Source organism: Mixophyes fleayi, chromosome 1 (assembly GCF_038048845.1).
Source record: "Mixophyes fleayi isolate aMixFle1 chromosome 1, aMixFle1.hap1, whole genome shotgun sequence".
Lineage (NCBI taxonomy): Eukaryota > Metazoa > Chordata > Amphibia > Anura > Limnodynastidae > Mixophyes > Mixophyes fleayi.
This window is the reverse complement of record NC_134402.1, coordinates 317,678,010-317,697,890: the sequence shown is the minus strand read 5'-3', so window position 1 is coordinate 317,697,890 and position 19,881 is coordinate 317,678,010. Positions and strand designations below refer to the sequence as shown.

Sequence of the window (19,881 nt, the reverse complement as noted above, 5' to 3'; positions counted from 1 at the left end):
TGGCATCCTCAATTTTTGTATCACCGGCTACACTCGGACTGTTCAGGAACACATCAGCAGAACTGCTGAAAGGGTCAGTCTTTATGGGTACAGTAACAGAATGCTCACGAAAGGACATCCCACTGTTGGATGGACTCTCCACAGGGATTGGTGTCATTTGTGATTCAGAGCAAACATTATCCTCTAATGTCTTACTGTTATCTTGCAGCTCGACTTTGACGCGTAACAGTAGTTGTGCACCAATTGTAGACTCGGTAACGTTTTGGGATCTGCCACTAATAGCCAAAGGTGAAGGCCTCATTCTCTCTTTGCCACTGCGTGTGTAGAATGGCATGTTGGCAATTTTTTTTTTTAATCGGCAATTAACTTTTCCTCAGTTACACTTCTTTTTCGCTTCAACACAGTAAATTTTTTTTTGGGTTGTGTTTTTTTGACTGATTTCAAAAGACTGTGTAGTTTGACATCGCCTTGCCCAGATGATGTACTGGGAACACTACCATCAGGACTGGGGACAGAACCTGGTTGCTCATTCTGCTCATATGTGGACTGCTTTGAATCCATTCTGAGCCCAACGCACTTGTAGTGCTACAAATTGTTTTAGATACTGCTGACAAATATGACTTTTGACAGCCAGAAATATTAATGCTAAAGAATGGGGGCACCCAAAAAGCACTTGTAGTGCCAAATATTGAAAAAAAAACAAAACTCCTCTATCCTCTTCTTCTCTATCGATTGTTATCAGCATTGTAATGAGAATTATATTGTCTGTCCCTGCTCTAATCAGCCTGTGACTACACCCTGCTCTCTCCCTCTGTCAAATGGCTTTGGATTGCTGTGGAGGCAGGTATTTATAATTTTAAAGTATCGCGAGAACAGACGACGTCACAATGACGTTCGGCCTCACTTTGGATTCCGAGCGTGCGGGAGAGTACCTTGCCTGCTCGGCTCGGTACTCGGTTAGGCAAAGTTCGGGTGGGTTCGGTTCTCGGGGAACCGAGCCTGCCCATCTCTAGATCACAGCACTATCCTCTTGAACAGGAAACACTTTTGCTGCAGTCACAAGCTAATGCAATGTACCTTGTGATAATATGGTGTGCTCATGCACTGCCACCAGCATCCTAAGGCGTGTATTTTCAAAATCCACACTATCTACCAATGCTGCCCCCGGTGGTAGCAGCACAGCGGTTCCCAGATCACCGACCCAACATCAGTGGTGCATCGCTGTGAGAAAACCTGATAAGCCCCGCACTACAGATAAAAACAACAAACCTAACCCTAGTTCCCTGATCTAGCTAGAGAAAGAAAGACATGAAGGAAAGAGATGAGCTTGTTTATATACTGTGAGGGGGCGTTTTTGTTTGACCTGCCTCTAGCCAAACAAAACAGACCCAAAGTAAAGGCTGCCATGAAGATGAAATACTGGCTTTCTTTCATAAAATTTGTATTAACAATTGTTGGAATTCATCAAAATAACAGAACTTGTACTTGTGTCAGGCTGTTTTTATACTGAATCAAGGCATTGTTCTGTTCTTATCTGTAGGGAGCCGTGGAGCGCAGCTTGTAGTGGGTTGCTGTGGTGTAGTTGTTTACGGTAGTCCATAGACCTCTACCCAACTCAATACTTTGACATATTTAACTTGCTAGTTTATCCCTCCCATACATCACTGTTGGCTTCTTGGCCCTAGTATTCCTTAACTGCATTTCTTAGTTCTGCCCACCAAATACTGTATAGATGATAAATTTGAAGATAGAAAGAATTAAAAACAAGTACAACTGTTTGAATGCAAATGTAATCAATACCGTTTAATCTGTATGGTAAACTAGAAGAGTGTAACAGATACATGCAAGCTGGTCTTCAGGTGATTGGTTTAGTTACATTCAATGCACTTTTGAAGTTTCTCTAATATATGTTGTTTGCTCAGTTCCACATTCAACTTTGAAACTCGCAGAAGCTCTTTTAGTTCAGATGCATCATATGAAAGCTTACGGGTAGCATAATTTATTCTCATTTCATTAACTTTACCTGTAAGTAAAACAAAGTATGTTAAACAGTTTGCCCATGCTGTATAAGGATATTATAACTATTTGACCCATTAAATCATGTATTTTTTTTGTTCTTTAAGTATAACCCCGAATTATTATATTTACTTATCTATCGCATTCAGTTTTGCCAGGATGCTGCTCTGCTTAGAACATACAGTGTTGCACTTACACATTATATTTTCAGAAGATTCCCTTGTAAAAACACCCTGCATGAACTTTTGCGGGATTGTAGGCTTGTTTAGATTTGACTTTTTTCAACCATGCATATTTCCAAAGTCCTGACTACTAGCACTTTAGGACCATTCCTTATAAGTTTTTCTCCTAAAATACTGCTGAGCTGTTCCCCATGATAGTTTTAAATTTAGCATGAATGTGTGAGGAGACAACAGGACTTTTATTACATGTGTCACTATTGTATATACAAAGGTTTTATTTCATTGCTGTTTGTCCAGAAGCATCTATGGTTCCTAATTTAACAACATTATTTTTCGTAAGGGAGCCAAATCTAACTTCTGTGCAGGGCCATATCTATTATGTGTGTACAGGGCAAAAGGTGGTGCAGGCCTAGCACTGCCAAAATAATAAAATATACAAAACAGTTATTAGCATATCAAAAAAAAGCAGAAGGAATATATGATAACAATACTAACAAAACAACCAAACTGGGCCTTGTGTGATTAGGCTTATGAGACCAGTAAGTGACAGGGGCAGTGTCATAATATGAGGAAATGAAAGGAGGCAAACAAGAAGCCGTAGACAGAGTTAGATAATGGAAGGAGTGTGGCCATCCAATAGCACAGATTTGTTATGTAAGGATCTTGTCACAAATGCACCTATATATATAAAAAAGGTCATACATCCAATATATTGATGTTTATTTTTTTCTTTATTTAAAATGTCTATAGCAATAGACCCCAATGATTTCTGTTGAGTGGGCAAAGACTGTGTTTTGCCACCCCCATTAAATTCTGCACAAAAGACTTCATGCTATTTTCTGAAGTATTGGTATCTGTTCTAAACTTGTGAAACTTTTTAAAAAATTATAGATCGTCTTAGTATAACTACCAAATATTCTTTAATCTAGATTGCCTTTGATTTGTTTATTTAAAAAAACTCTATCAATCTATATTAAATCTATACTAAGTGCTTCGTTCATAAACATTTAATAAATTATCTGTATTGATGATGAATAACTATTCACTTTACTTTTACCCTGAATTTTGTGTGGTGCGTCCAGTAACAAACATGAAATATAGCAATTTAAATTTATAGCACATACCATAACCAGTGAGGCAGGGATGATAGATTTTAAAATACTCCCAATCAAATGAGATTTGGTTGTCAATGAAATCTGAATAAAAAGTAGGTTAATGACTATGAAACACCTAATTTTTTTTTTTTTTTTTAAGATGAACAATCTATTTAGCCTATATTTCTAACACTGATTGTACCAATTGGTAGTTAATATTAATAATAATATTTATTCAGTAATGTATAAATAAATTGTTCTAATAGAAGAAACAATGAAACTGGGTTTGTCCAATCCCTGAAACACTGACAAAAATTAACATAGGACTGAGAGCCTTTGTATATCTATGGTCACTGTTACAATTGTCGTAAAACGACATAGCATGAGAAAATGGGGCTCTAGGATTTCTGGACGTCCTTGGCCTTTTGTCCCCCCCCCCACAATAAAAATGTTCATTCCTGCTCCCCTGAACTTGGAATGAAAGGAGGCGGAGGAGTAGAAATATGGAGGGTTGAATGCCGTTTCCTGTTGACAAATTTCTACTTGTAGAACAGGTAATTTTAGTTATGAGTAATGATATACATTTTATATTTTAGTATTTTAGCAAGAGGAGAGAATAATACACAAGGTATTTGGTAGCTATGGTTGACTATGTAAAGATAAGTTAACAAAGGATAACATACACTAATAACGCCTTTATTGCAAGATGAGGCAACACGTGGCCTAGTGGTTAGCAACTCTGCCTCACAGCGCTGAGTTCAATTGCCAACTATGGCCTTATCTGTGTGGAGTTTGTATGTTCTCCCGGTGTGTGCGTGGGTTTCTTTCGGGTGCTCCGGTTTCCTCCCACATTCCAAAAACATACTAGTAGGTTAATTGGCTGCTATCAAATGAACGTGTGTGTGTGTGGTGTGTGGTGTATATTATGGAATTTAGACTGTAAGCTCCAATGGGGCAGGGACTGAAGTGTGTGAGTACAGCGCTGCGGAATTAGTGGCATTATATAAATCACTGATGATTATGAGGTTATATTTATGAAAAACTCATTTAATTGTAGCTTGCAGTATTCTTAGGACTAAAAATAATATCTTACAGCCAAAAGGGCAAGTCACCAGACATGTCGTATACAAGTCATTAGCCCACTTTTGCTGTCAAATTGCCATAAGATGTTTTCACCATAGATTTTTAGAATGTAGAAAATAGTATAAATATCTAAAGTTATGCATGTAATGTTAGAACGCTTTCCTACTTGCATTGAAACTCTACACACTGTCATTGTGGTATATATATATATATATATCTATCCTGATCCGATTCTGTATCGGGACTGCAGTACTTCTATGTTGCCAGAGCTGTTGCTGCTGCTGTTGAGACTTTGGACATTTTCACCATGCTTACAGCTGTTAATCACCTTCCCCTCTTGGATCACCTGCACCTGTTTCCCTATTTATTCCCGTCACTCACCATGCACCTTGCAGGTTATTGACTGTTCTTATCCTGTGCCTTGGACATTCCGCTCACCATTCTTTGTTCCCGTGTAACTTCTACCTTCCACCATCATTTCAAACTCACAGCTTACCTAGGATTCCTCCAGCATCTTGTTTGCAAAATTTCCCTATGCCTAAGTATTCTACTATATTGTACTTTATTGTTTATAGCCTGTTACACCTGGACTGTGTTCTGTTTATTCCCTACTATTCCAGGATTGTATTTATTGTTATTCAAGACTCCATCATTTTCTGCAACTAAGTGTTTGTGCTTCAATATAGTAACTATATCCTTCACCTATTTCTGGACTACTTTGATATCCTTGCAAACACCCAGTAATCATAACAATAACTAAAGTTAGTTTCCCAAAATCCTGTTTGAATCTTTACTCCCTAGGTCTATACCCAGGGTGCAGAAATGCATATGAAAATTAATATGGCACATCCTCCTACATGCTGACGAATGCCAGATAGCTGAATGTATTAAAATCTTAGCTCTACCCTCAGTTTCAGTCATCAATAGAATTTGGACAACATACTAAATGGTATATATTATGACTTTGTTGCATAATAACTACTAAGCCACCATGTTGGGCAGCACAGTGGCTTATTGGTTAGCAATTCTGCCTCACAGCACTGGGGTCAAGATTTTGATTCCCGACCATGGCCTTATCTGTGCGGAGTTTGTATGTTCTCATGCTTGTGTGGATTTGCTCCAGTTTCCACTACAATCCAAAAACATACTAGTAGGTTAATTGGCTGCTGTGTGTGTTAGGGAATTTGGACTGTAAGCTCCAATGGGGCAAAGACTGATGTGAGCGTGTACACTGTACAGACCTACGGTGCTATATAAATAAATTATGATAATACTCCAAAATGCCTTCACAGTTATGTGGACTTTGCATTTCAAGGCCTCACCAACAACATTAGATTCAACAATGGCTTCTACTTCACCCTAAAAATACTTCACCGACAGCTGTGCAGGATGACCCATCCCATCCTTTTTCCCCTCCCACCACAATATAAAGCTTTTAAGTTTTTCACCTTAATTAAAACTTTCTTATATTAAATAAGCCATATTTTCTATAAACTAATTTGGGAATCATTGTTTTGTGTTGTTGCATACAACCAGTTATTAACCTGTACCTCAAGTTTATACCTCCATCACCCCCCTTTCATTTGCCCTTTTCACCCATTGTCTTTTCTGCCCCTACCTCACTAACTCCTAACCAGATCATTTCTAAGATTTTTATTAAAATCAATAAGTTATGGTCAAAAAGAAACTCTACATGCCAAACACTCACAATCAATCGCTCTATCTGCATACTATGAATTTTCACTGCCTTACAGTTTATTTTCATTTATTGTTCTTGTGCAATTGATTAACATATGTTATGTTTGCGTATTTATGTTAATAGGAACAAGGTTACCTAAGCCAGACAGGGTATTCTTAAGTGACACCAGGTGGAATGTAAATCAGAGATAAATGAGGACAGGGTTAAACAATCAGTGTACACATATATATAATTCTTTTAACTCTCTCCTGTTTAGTCAACCAGGTCATTGTTATACTAGCATTCCCAGATTAGACTCCTAGGCACTTTCTTCACAGGGATCCAACAGCCCCCAATCAATATGGTGGAAGACCCTTGGAATTATGCCTTATCACTGACGCACCTATCATAATCTTGTCCCTAGTCTGCCCACCATTAACCCCACCACTGTGGGAATATTGAAGGGGATATAAGCTGTGTTTTGACTGTATGGATGGTGTTCATGGATTGGCGACTATGAACTGCAGTTCCGTGTATGCTTTACCTACAAAGAATCGCATCTGTCTGGTGATTGTATATCTGCATGTTGGTATTGCTATCTATGAAATAAACTGCACTTTGGTTGAAACAAAACAGTGTGGGTGGTTTCCAAGAACACACGGAGACGTCCAATCACCACAACTTCTCTAAAAGAAGTTTATACCATGTTAGTATTGCCTTCAGATTTTCCAACAATAAATTTGTCCCTTTTAATAGCACTAATGTAGGTTAGCATTTTTTTCTTCATGTACCACTGTTCTACTTCACAAACGAATATCATAGTAAGTCGAGAACAACATTTAATGCATTTGCTTCAATTGGGTGTATCATACAAAAATGAAAATCCCAAAAATTTTATTTTTGTATAAATGTATTGCATTAAATGTGTCTTTCTGGCATCCTGTAATCTTATATGTATATAATGTATCTGTATATTACTAATTTCTCCTTCCTTTTTCAGGAATCCCTGACCACTTCCTCATTCATGATCGGCATGTCAGCAATCTCATTTGACAGCTCTGCCGTAGACCCAGCTCAATAGTTAGATCTATAGAGTGTCAGCAGGCTGTTCTGTTCTGGTCACTTGGTACATCCCCCTTCCTTACATTAAAGGGAATCCCTCCATTTATCATAAGCAGGCTTTCTAAAAACATGTGGTCATGCTGTATTTAAGCTAAAAAAAAGCTGTATTGTACTATATTATATTGAGCAGATGGAATTTAGTAGAGCTAAAAACAGGGTGGAAAAAATCTGACGTTACTCAACAGAGCATCCTCATTCAGGTTTGCTTATGGTTGCCCTACTGCAGTACCAAATCATGTATCCAACTCTGGATTAGCAAATAGACTGGGCTTGTGAAACATGTGTCAAAAGAGAGTTGTTCTTTAACAGCTATAAGCAATATGTAAAGAGGTAACACAACTTCATATTTTAGTCATAGTTTTACAATCTGTAAACCAACCTTCACAGTTCTGGTTGTTGAAGAGTGGAAAATGCATTATATCAGGTGTCCCTTTGTCATCTCCTTCAAAGACATAGCAACTTTTTGAGGGAATCTCCATTTCTTTATCTTCTATGCTTATTTTGGGAAAGGGAATTTCATTTGACTTGCAGTATTCAGCTGTGCTTTTCAGTGTCTGGATGTATAAACAAATTATCATATTAAATGATTTTATAACATTATATGAATTTGACATTATTTATGCATTTCCTAGATGAATAGTTATTTTTGGCTTATCTACCCCACTTTAACCTGTAATCCATGTACTGCACATGTATATAATAATGTTTATATACTCTGCTAGTCGGTCTTACCGTTTGTCACATGCTTATCTCCAAGTCCCTGATTTGCAGTTTTCTTCTGGCCCAGGGACTTTGTTGCATTTGTGCAGACAGAGTAAGCCAAAATGATCACGTGAACTCAGTGGCGATTTGTATCACCACCACCTACAAATTATTCACAATTGCAATAACTTTTAGCTTTTTAAATATGCAATTTAATAATTCAGGCTGTTTAGAGTAATTATGGTGTTTGGTCAAATACAATGCACAAACTGAGTCTTATTGTTACGAGCCACAGCGATTCGCGGCTCGCCCCTTCCAGCTGTGTTCCGGCTGTCATGGCAACAGCCGAGACGTTACTTCCTGTTTCCAAACAGCGCCGAAACCCGGCAACACTGCGCAGCTAGGCGCGTGCGTATAGAATAACATAGCCTGCGGGCTAATTAATCTAGTTACTATTTAATTAAGCACCCTCTGAGGGTACTTGAAGGGCAGGGCTCTGATTGGCTGCTGTCTATATTTAAAGCAGGGAGGGCTTAATCTCCCTGCCGGTTATCGCGTTCACAGCAGTCTGTGCTGTTGTTGACCTGCTGTTTGTCTCCTGACTTTCGCCAACCTTTTGTTGTGACCTTGCCTGTTTCCGTGTTGCTCTGACCTTTTGCTTGAATACTGGACTCCACTGTTTCTCTTGTGACCCTGACCTCTGTTTGGATACCGATTTTGCCTGCCTGCTATGGACCCCTGACCTCGGCCTGCCACTTATCACCCACTCCAGTCTGGGCCAGCACCTCCGGTTCCATTTGCGCTACGGCCATCATAGATGAGCTTTTACTCCACTGAGCTTAAGACTTGGGGGCATCCAAGTACCTAAAGCTTTACGGGAAAGGCTGCTGCTAAAGGTGAAGACCTCAACACTATCCGTTCTAAAAGCTCATCTTGCAGGTAGTGAGCCGTAACACTTATTAAACTGGTTTGTTCATCTCTACAGGTCAAGGATTACAGGAGTTGTCCACCTCAAGTAGAAATAGTATCCAAAGAGAACATCCGTTAAGTTTATTATTTTGTGATACATTTTCTTATATCCCTAGTTATGAGTTACTTGGACATGATATTAGAGAACATTTACCAGAAACGGATCTCCTTCACTGTAGTCATAAGACAAAATGAGATCTACTTTGCGATTGGGAGGCAACATTAACGGGTATGCAGCATTTATTTCCAGTCCAGCATCAATTAAGTATATGTACTCCTGACTGTAGATGTCATGAGGGACATTACCTGAAAAAAAAAAAATCAAAACAGAATATTAATATACATGTAAAATATAGTTGGAACAGATAAAGGTATATTTGTCAGTTTGCATATACCTGGTTTATCAGGCTTTAAAATATAGATTTAAAATTCATCTCTAAACCACACAGACAATTTACATTAAATAATGCCTCAGTAAAACCAGCAATCTCACCTACTTTCAGAACATTATGAAAAATTATCTTTTTGTCTAATGTTTCTATTTAAGTTGGATATTTTCAACAGTTTCCTCATATTCCTTATGTGAACAGGTTTTTTTTTTCCATATACTGACCCTAAAAACACTAAATGGCTCAATAAAATTTGGAAATTTCGGTAAATTATACATATTAAAAAGTCCAACTTTGCTTGTTTCTCCTGAGGAGGAATGTCATGAGCTGGATGGCTCCCTCAATGAACCTACTGTGACCATTATTATAATATGATTTAACTTGATGTTCCAATAGGCCAGGATTATGTGATTCGTATTCTAGCTGTTGTATTATTGTTATTACTTTGTGCAGTTATGGTATAACCTTGAAATAGAAAGTGAAATACATTTAAAAACATTTTGGCTTTTTTTGGACACCGCTCATGAATGAAATGAAAAAAAAAAAAAAGCAACGAACAAGACACTTACTTTTACGAGGGGCGTGGCTTGACAGCCACACTGGCCGGACGGAAAATTTGAGAGCTCTCCTCTGCACTCACAGTTATCGCCTTCCATCTGCGTTTTCCTAGCACCTATCCATGCAGTTATTGTTGCTCTTGCTGGAGCTCTCTCCCACCTCTGGTTTGAGCCCTCTATTCTGCACCGTGGCAGACCAATTCCGCCTGAGCCAGGCCTAACGGACGGAGGAGCCAGAGACTGGCGCGCCCCATGTGGAGTTCAACCGGATAGCTCTGTGCGGGAAGCCAGTGCTTCCAGAGTCCCCAAGCACCAACTCACCTCTGCAACATCCCTGCGGGACCTTGGTACCACCGCTATGGGCTCCCTGACAGCCGCTGGGGCCTCCCGCCGTCCAGCTTTCCTGGCAATGCCAAACCGGAAGTTCGCGGACCTCCGCACTTCCGGTCTTGACTGCTTACACCCCACGCCATTGTGAAGCACCCTAATTGTGGGTTCCCCTGCTTCAGCAGGATTACCACTCCTTGGACACCCTGGCACTGAGAGCGACTGCGGAGACCAAGTTTGATCCACACTGGAGTAAAAACCATACCAACACTGGGACGAATTGAGACATGTACCCAGGTACGATTTCCCCTCCTCTACAGCACATCTCTACTGTCTATCATTGGGCTGGTAACTTCACTCACCAATTTTTGCTCAAAGTAAGCCTACCTTCAGTCCCTCCTCAAGCAGTCTCCTATAACAACATCAGATAGAAGCGGAAGGCTTGTCAGAAATCACAGACTCCAGCACTCTACTCTTTATCTGATAAGATTAACACACATTTGCAATTGCTTCAACCACTTAACTTTGTTGGGCTGGGACAGCTGGATTTTAACATTGTCTTCCACTCTAATATCACTATCTGTGTGGGATTCCTGCTATCTAGTGGCGGTTTGTCAATACTGCAACCAACAAAGCATTCCTGTTTAAGTCCTCCCTGGTCTTCAGGTCTACAATAAATATGAAAAAGGGATAAAAACTTTGCTACCCATTATTGCTTGGAGCCACCCAGGACCAAGTATCCAACATGCTGAGATACCAAAGATGCCTTTTCTAACCCCCCCATGTCTGAATACTGATTTTGCACCTCTAACCCTGGCAACCTGAATACGTCTGCAACCCTCTTGTGCGACACATTGTCCCGTCTGGTCACTGTCTTACTGGTGTCGTCATAGCTCTGAAGAAACACAGAAATATTAAGCCTATACCTGCCGTGAATTATTTCAGACCTGTGACGACAAGTAAGGAAGAGAGAAATCCTACCTCGCTAGTTGCCCCACCGGTCTTAAGCTGGTTCTCCTCGGCCCCCAGAGTCTGCAGTATTCGCTTACGACTCCTGCGGTGCAACTCGACCCTAATGCTCCCCTAACAGTTGGTGCTATGCAATTGATGATCTCTAAACAAAATGCAGCGCTCACCAATGCCATGAAAGTGTCCATATGGGAACTCAGAGAACAAATTCAGGAGATAGGAGATCGTACTAATCAACTAGAACAAAATATGAGTGACCGTGTACCCTCCCACAATGATCTGAGAAAAGCACATGATACCCTACGTCAGGAACTAGACTCTCTACCGGACAAGATGGCAGACATAAAGGATAATTCTAGACGTAATAATGTGAAGATCAGGGGGGTCCCAGAAACAGTCTCAAATGCAGATCTCTAACCGTATGTTCTGGCAATATTTCGGAGGCTATTACCCTCGGCTTCGGAGCAAGATCTACTTATTGATAGAATTCATAGGTTTCCAAAACCCCGGTCCTATGTGGGATCCTCGTCTAGAGACACACTTCTCCGCATGCAATTTTTCCATATGAAAGAACGTCTCGAGAGCAGCCAGGGAGGCGGACAACACAGAGGTCCTTGTCGATATCCAAGTGTTCCCAGACTTCTCTGCAGCGACTATTACCAAAAGGAGATCCTTCCAGGCTGTAACCACAGATTTGGGGATTTCCTGTCAAGCTCATCATACAGAGGAATAACTCTACCCATGTAATCACCTCACCTGAAGAAGGCGCCCAGCTATTAAAAGGATGGGACATCACTTGCCCATCTGGCCCTGCGCACACTCGGTCCCGCGTTCCTACTTTGGAATAGACTGTGGATTAGCCCTGACTTTGTGACTCCCGAGATAGTATCCTCTCTTGCTGTTCTTTCTTTTCCTTTCATGTGCTCCATAGCCCATGATAGTGTGGCTACCGATGTGGCCTATATTTTTACCTAAGTTCACTCGTTTAAGAGCTTGTCAACCCGTTCCGGGAGACATGCCCGTTAACGCTCAGGTACTGTTTGTTATAATTTGGGACCCTCTTCCTGTACGAGAAGGGACAATACTACCCTCAGCTTTAGCCTAGTCCTTAGTCTTGTGGAGTTGGTTACCCCTCATGAGGTAACTGAAGGGCCACACTTGATTTGATTACTTCTGACGCTCCCTGCTCTTCCTTTCGGCCCCGAGTACCTGGAGTGCTCCCCAGAGGATACAGTGGGCTATATTGTGAATTCATTAACCATCATAACTTGGATGCATCATTTCAAACCTTCCCTATACCCTGTATTATCTTACATTGCTTACATAACATAACTAAAATAATGACACAGATACTGAAATACGTAGCAAAATTAGGTCACAGTTTATTTAAATGACTTGGTGGCAGAGACAGTGCACTGCGAGACAGCTAACGACTGATAGCTGAACCAAGTGTGAACATGGTAGGCTAAGGGTTCCCTCACACAAAAAGGACCAAGAGTCACTTTACCTCGAAGGGGGCAGTGATGTGTGGCCAATCAGCAATAGCGCCATATTCATCAGCCGCTGCCCGCATTGCCCTTCCTACCACTGCTGGCATTAGGGAACCGACAGCCCGCCAACCTCAGACCTAAGGAAAAACCCCAATAAACTATAAATGGTCTTTATGAAAATTTCAACGGCCTCTGGAGCTAAATATACCCCATCCTTTACGATACAAATGGACCTGATCTACAGATATCCACCCGTGTTCTATACTGAAACCATCTAGCGAGACCACAATCTTTCTCACTGTCCGATTAACCTTTTTAACTAGGTTACCCATAATCTTCAGGGGAATGTTTATACTCCAACTCAGACGGGGAATTAATGCGGACCAAACTACCACCGTGGTCGGCCATTTATTTCTCATGACATTCAGGTCTTGATGGATGTTAATAATCAAATCTAGAGATTTCCCCTGCCCCAGGTCGTTTCACCCCACGTGAATAACCAATGCATCCGGCGGACTCCACTGCCTGATTAGTTCCGTTAGCCAGGGAAGAAGATTGCGCCAACAAAGCCCTCTTTTTCCCTAATCAATAAATTTCCACGGGCGCAGGGAATTCAGACTTGTCGTGTTTGGCCGCCCAGAACACGTACAAATGTACAACAATCCAAATGGATTTTATTTTTCTCAGGACACCTGCGAAACAAATTACTTCCTATCAGGATTCTGTCTGGTTGAGGTGATGTATTTGAAAACAACATTTGGTTAACTGTGTCACCTGTTATGATTCAGCAAAGCAGAGTAGAAAAGTAGAAGTAGTAAAGGGAGGCCACCCATGTCAAGGTAAAAACCTGAAAACCCCGGAGGCACACCACTAATCAGGCCTTGATCCATGGAGAAAACAGGAAAAATCCCTTCACGTCCTTACGTAAAAGCGACAAGCGGTGAAGCCATGGGTGACCAAAGAAGAGAGAGTGTAGAGAAGTACGAAAGAGTGTAAAGCAAAGAAGACACAAACATAAAAGTTAAACATTAAGCCTAATATATTTCTTTTATATGTAGCAGATTTCCATCGGCCTAGTGTCTTAATCTCCGCTACCGAAGAACCTGCCAATGCAGCGGAGATTACTGTGTCTATGCGGAAAGAATATGTACGGTAAAGCGAGGTGTCCAAACCTAAGAATGTCAGCGACTTCTTGAATACGGCCTTAAACTGATACCTAGTTAAAGGGAAACCATTCTGATGAACTTTAAACAATGCAACGTTCCTGGGTCTAATCTTAGTGTACTATGCTGCTATTGTAATGGGGCAACTTTCCACATTCTTTTGCGCCTGCAATTGAATCAAACAACCTTTACCCGCCTGATCGGTTTCGGACCTGCTAATTTTACATAACAACTAGAGATGCTCACTGACCCCCGTGTTTTGGTTTTGGATCTGGATTACCGTCGTGTTTTGGTTTTGGTTTTGCCAAACCGCCCTTGCGAGTTTTGGTTTTGGTTTTGTTTTGCAATTTTGTTTAAAAATCAATGTTTTTGGGCATAAAATAACCAAATTTAGTGCTCCACCTGTTTCTTGGATAAGTAATGTAATTGTAAAGCTAATAAATGATCAAAAAAACAGTTTAATTCCTGGTAGGCCGTCATTAATTCTACACACAAACCAGATGGTCTTCCTCTTCATCTATGCATATTTGCAAAGCAGCCATCGTATTTGGGTGTATATTACACCCTACACTTATAGTTAAATATGTAAAAAAAATGGACAAAGGCAGTTTTTTTCTGTCTCTGTAGGCCCCCCTCCACTTGTAGAAAATACCAAAAAATTCAGCCGTTATAGACTGTACAATATTAATTCAAAATGGACAAAGCCAGTTTGGGGTCAGTCGGTGTATGACACCCTAACCTTAATGAGAAATTGCCAAAACAGCAGCCTTTCAAGACGGTACGTGATATAGAAATGCCCCAAGTCCCTTTCCTCTTTGGGGATAGGCTGCACCCTACACTTAAATAGAAAGATTTAAAAACATGTTATCCTCACCCTCACCAGTGTGTACGTCAACATCACAGACTATCAATTCATCGCCACTTGAATCCGCCATTAGAGAACAGTCAGTGCTTGGATGTCTTTGATGGTGAAGGCCTTCCACATGGAAGTTGTAGTTAATTTTATAAACATAATTTTCTCCACATTTTTGGGAAGGAATCTTCTACGGCAATCACTGACTAAGTTCCCTGCTGTGCTGAACACTCGTTCAGAGTACACACTGGAGGGTGGGCAGCTTAGGTATTGCAAAGCAAGTTTGTACATGGGTTTCCAAATGGCCTGCTTTTCTTCCCAGTAAGGAAAGGGACTGTCTGACATTTCCATATCAACTACCTCTTGAAAGTAATCCTCCACCATCCTTTGCATGTTTATACTCGTATTGGATGGAGTTATGGGCAAGGTCACACATTTTTTTGAAAAATCCTTCAAACCAGCCCAGGGGGTAAATGAATTAACCTCCGGATTCTTGAACTCCCGCGAGTTCGGCGTCTTCAGCGCTTAAATTTAAAGCAGCGCTGCCTTGTAAAGGGAAGTTTCCCCTTTACAAGGCAGCGCCGCTTTACATTTAAGCCCTGAATACGCCGAACTCGCGGGAGTTCAAGAATCCGGAGGTTAATACATTTACCCCCAGATGTTAAACTGTTCTGGTCTGCCCCCTGCGTCTTCCCTGCTTCTTTTTGGAAAATTTTATTTTTTACGAGCAGCAGCTGCTTGAGAAACTGAAGGAGAACATGTCGGCAAGCCAAGGCCCAGTTCAGCGGACAACTTGCTGAGCAATAGCTCCTTGCAAAAGTTCACATATCGCTCATTTTCAAGCAAAGACTCAATGTAGGTCTTAAACCTTGGATCAAGCACAGTGGCCAAAACGTACTGATCTGAGTTCAAGATCTTAATAACTCGAGGATCATTGTGAAGCGAATTAAGTACTTGATCTACAAGGCCAACATACTTTGCGGAATTGCTTGCTTTCATCGCCTCCTTCAGTTTCTCAAGCTGCTTTTCCAATAGTCTAATTTAAGGAATGACTTGGCTCAAACTAGCAGAGTCTGCACTCACTTCACACGTCACAACTTCAAATGGTTTCAGCACCTTGCACAGCACTGAAAGGATTCCCCACTGTGCAAGACTGAAATACATCCCCCCTCCTTTCCCAATGTCATGGCTTGTGCAATACGCTTGGATGGCTTTGCGCTGTTCCTCCATCCTCTGAAGCATGTATAGGGTGGAATTCATGCTAGTTACCACCTCTTGCTTAAGTTGGTGGCAGGGCAAGTTAAACTGTTCTTGGAGCTGCTGCAATCTCCTACATGCTGTGGCAGAATGCCTGAAATTTTACGGACCACCGAAAGCATCTCCTGCACCTCACGGTTATTTCTTAGGAAGTTCTGCACCACCAAGTTCATGGTGTGAGCAAAACAGGGAATGTGGTGAAATTCACCCAGCTGTAATGCTCGCACTATATTGTTGGCGTTATCAGAAATGACATATCCTGGGGAGAGTCCAAGAGGTACAAGCCATGTATCAATCACATCTCTCAGTTTGCGTAACAAATTGTCAGCTGTATGCCTGTTAGTGAAGCCAGTGATACAAAGAGTGGCCTGCCTTTGACAAATGTTACGTAGTGGTGTACATGCTGCTGCTGTTCCTGCTGGTGAAGGTGAATAACCAACCCAGTGGGCTGTCACAGTCATATAGTCTTTGGTTTGCCCACTTCCACTTGTCCACATATCTGTGGTTGAGTGGACAGTGGGCAGAAGGACATTTGTACACACTTTTTGGTATAGTTGTGGAATAGCTTTACGGGAAAAATGGTGTCGCGATGGAATTCTGTATCACGGACACAAAACCTCAATTAAGTGTGAAAAACCAGCTGCATTTATTGTGGATATTGGACGCAGATCTAACACTAACATGGCAGCCATGGCGTCTGTGATTCGATTGGTGACTGCTGTCATATTTGCTTCCCCTAGCAAATGATTGTTTCACAGTTAATTGTTGAAATGTAGGACTGCTCTTTTTCTTGGCCTTCCTCTGGGCTGACGATTCACCCCCAACAGCAGCAGCAGTGGGACTAACGCTTTCTTCAGAGGAATAAATTATAGTGCAGGAGTCATCCAGCCTTACTAAGTGGGATGCAGGGCTAACTCCGAGCGCTACTGAGGATATTGATGAGAATGGTGTTGTGGGTGTGTTTTGTAGCCGTCGAGATGTCGGTGACCGAAGGGTCCTAACTGATGGAGTGCTTGTAATTTTTTTGGAAGAACTTTCAGCTTTTCCCCAACACTTTGCCATGAACTCTCGTCAAATGGCGTAACATAGACGAGGTTCCAAGATGGTTAAGGTCCCTCCCTTGACTGACTGTGGCTTGACATACACTACAAATGGCTATACAATTGTTGTCTGGATTTGGGTAGAAATAATTCCACACATAAGAAGTGGATTTTTTTGTTTTATGCCCAGGCATGACAATGACTTTTTTCTTGTCACGTGCCAGAACTGTTGCCACTGGTGCAGGACTTACACAAACAACCTCATCCTCATCAACATCCCCATTAGCGCCCTCGTCGCCTACACAAATCTCCCCCTCATCCTCTTCTAATTCTAAAGTGGCATCCTCAATTTGTGCATCACCGGCTACACTCGGGCTGTGCAGGCAAACATCAGCAGAACTGCTGAAAGGGCCCTTCTTTATGGGTACACTAACAGAATGCTCACAATTAAACATACCACTGGTGGATGGACTCTCCACAGGGATTGGTGTCATTTCTGATTCACAGCATACATTCTCCTCTAATGCCTTACTGTTTTCTTGCAGCTTGGCTTTGACGCGCAACAGTAGTTGTGCACCACTTTTAGACTCTAAATTACTTGGTCTTGCTTGGTCACGAGTAACCGTACAAGGCGGCGGCTCAGTAACATTTTTTGATCTGCCACTAATAGAGAAAGGCGAAGGCCTCATTCTTTTTTTGCCACTGCGTGATTAGAATGGCATGTTGGCAATTTTTTTTTTTTTTTAAATCGACAATTAACTTTTCCTCAGTTACACTTCTTTTTCGCTTCAACGCGGTAATTTTTTTTTGGTGTGTGTTTTTTTCCCTGATTTAAAAAGACTATGTACTTTTACATCGCCTTTTCCAGACGACGTACTGGGAACTCCACCATCAGGACTGGTGACAGAACCTGGTTGCTGATTCTGCTCATATGTGGACTGCTTTAAATCCATTTTAATTAGATTGTATTAGATAGATACTGCTGACAAATATGAATTTTTTTTGACGGCCAGAAAAATTACTGTTTCACACTGGGGAATATGGGACACCCCAAAGCACTTGCAGTGCAAAACATTGAAAAATAAGCCTCCTCTATTCCTGCTCTAACAATTGCTAATAGGATTTGAATTAATAATAAAATTGAATAGATTTGAAATGAAAGAATAATAGAAAGAATAAGGTGTACAATTATTGCTCTGTCCTGCTCGGCTCGGTACTCGGATAGGCGAAATTCGGATGGATTCGGATCTCGGGGAACCAAGCTCGCCCATCTCTAATAATAACCGATTTCTTTGGACTATCGTGTGTTGCGCCAGCAGACCCGACAAAAATCGTGCTCTGGAATACGCTACCAACTCTGACACTCTAAATGCTCCTAAAAATGCTAAATAGAATGCTGTTCGAAACAGTAGTAACTCATAATTATCATGGGTAACAGAAATCAGGGCCCGCATTAAACATCACTAAATCTACCAGCCTCCTGGTGTCCGGTGGTATGGGCCTATCCTTAGCCCACCCCTTCAAAGCTTTAGAAATTAGAAAACTTTTTGTAACATCGTGGGTACCTTGCAACCGAGACATAAACGATATACCTGCCAGGGTAGCAGCCATAGCTGTCTTTGATGACCCTCCTCTGTGTCGCTCCCACATGAACGCTGACATTGCCTCTCCTTGACCTGACCCTGGAGTCTTCCTAGACTCCAGGAAATGGGACCAATCTAGCTATGCCTTCAAGTAGGCTCGTCTCGTGGGTTCCACCAACGATCGTTCGGTCAGTCCTTTTATGCCAGCTTGATGGAGCTAATGCCCTAAACCTACGCCACTGAAAACGAGACAACGCCATTCTCAATCCCGGGTACGTGCCTTGCCCTGAACGTGATATCATGTTCGAGACAACGAAGCATCAGATGTCGTAACAAGGATATGGCATGTTGGGACGATGCGCTCTGCTTATTGATCGATTGAACAACACCCAGATTGTCGCACCAGAAAATGATATGGCAGCCCCCCAAACGTGATGCCCAAAGCTCAAGGGAAACAACGATCGGAAACAGTTCTAAAACGAATAAGTTGTGTACTAAACCTGATCGCCGCCATGAGTCCGGCCAGTAAGAGGCACACCACTCCCCGTTGAGGTAAGCCCCGAGTCCCTGTCCTCCCAATGCATCCGTGTACAAGTCGAATTGTTTGTTAGCCATAGGAGGGGTCGGCCATATTCTCTTACCGTCGAAATCCGAAGGAATTTCAACCAAATAAGCAAGTCTCCCCTTATCTCCCGTGATAAACAAATGGTGGCGTGTGGATTCACTTTCCCTGCCGTGGCCCTTTGGAGTTTCTGGCAAAAAACCTGCCCCATAGAGATGATCCAACAAGCAAAGCGGGGCAGCACGGTGGCTAAGTGGTTAGCACTTCTGCCTTACAGCACTGGGGTCATGAGTTCAATTCCCAACCATGGTCTTATCTGTGTGGAGTTTGTATGTTCTCCCCGTGTTTGCGTGGGTTTCATCCGGGTGCTCTGGTTTCCTCCCACACTCCGAAAACATACTGGTAGGTTAATTGGCTGCTAACAAATTGACCCTAATCTCTCTCTCTGTCTGTGTATGTGTGTGTGTTTGTGTGTGTGTTAGGGAATTTAGGCTTAGCCCCAATGGGGCAGGGACTGATGTGAGTGAGTTCTCTGTACAGCGCTGCAGAATTAGTGGCACTATATAAATAAATGGTGATGATGAAAGTTAAAACAGGCACAACAGGAACTTTACCTTGTGAAGCTGTCGCCCGATTAGACTGGAAAACGGCAATTGCTTCAATCATCATTGTAATTTTGTCGTCTGGCAGACGACAACAACCTGCCTGTGTCAATTTCGATCTCTAAAAATGACAACTTATGCGTTGGGCCCTCCGTCTTATCATGGGCTATAGGAACACCCAAAACCGTAAACAAGTCTTGCGCTGATGACAAAATATGTTCTTACACTGTGGGGATCCTGCCT

At 41.7% G+C, this 19,881-nt stretch overlaps 1 protein-coding gene across 1 annotated transcript in view; it reads right to left on the bottom strand.

Moving 5' to 3' along the window:
- Positions 1 to 1,776: 1,776 nt before the first annotated feature.
- LOC142152885 (cytosolic phospholipase A2 gamma-like) overlaps positions 1,777 to 19,881 on the bottom strand; it is a 208,483-nt gene continuing 190,378 nt past the window's right edge. The window contains exons 19-21 of the mRNA XM_075210016.1: positions 9,001 to 9,152; positions 7,555 to 7,729; positions 1,777 to 2,023 (exon numbers count right to left, since the gene is read on the bottom strand). Coding sequence (XP_075066117.1) covers positions 1,869 to 2,023; positions 7,555 to 7,729; positions 9,001 to 9,152 — 482 coding nt within the window. The 3' untranslated portion in view covers positions 1,777 to 1,868. The remainder of the gene's footprint in view (positions 2,024 to 7,554; positions 7,730 to 9,000; positions 9,153 to 19,881) is intronic.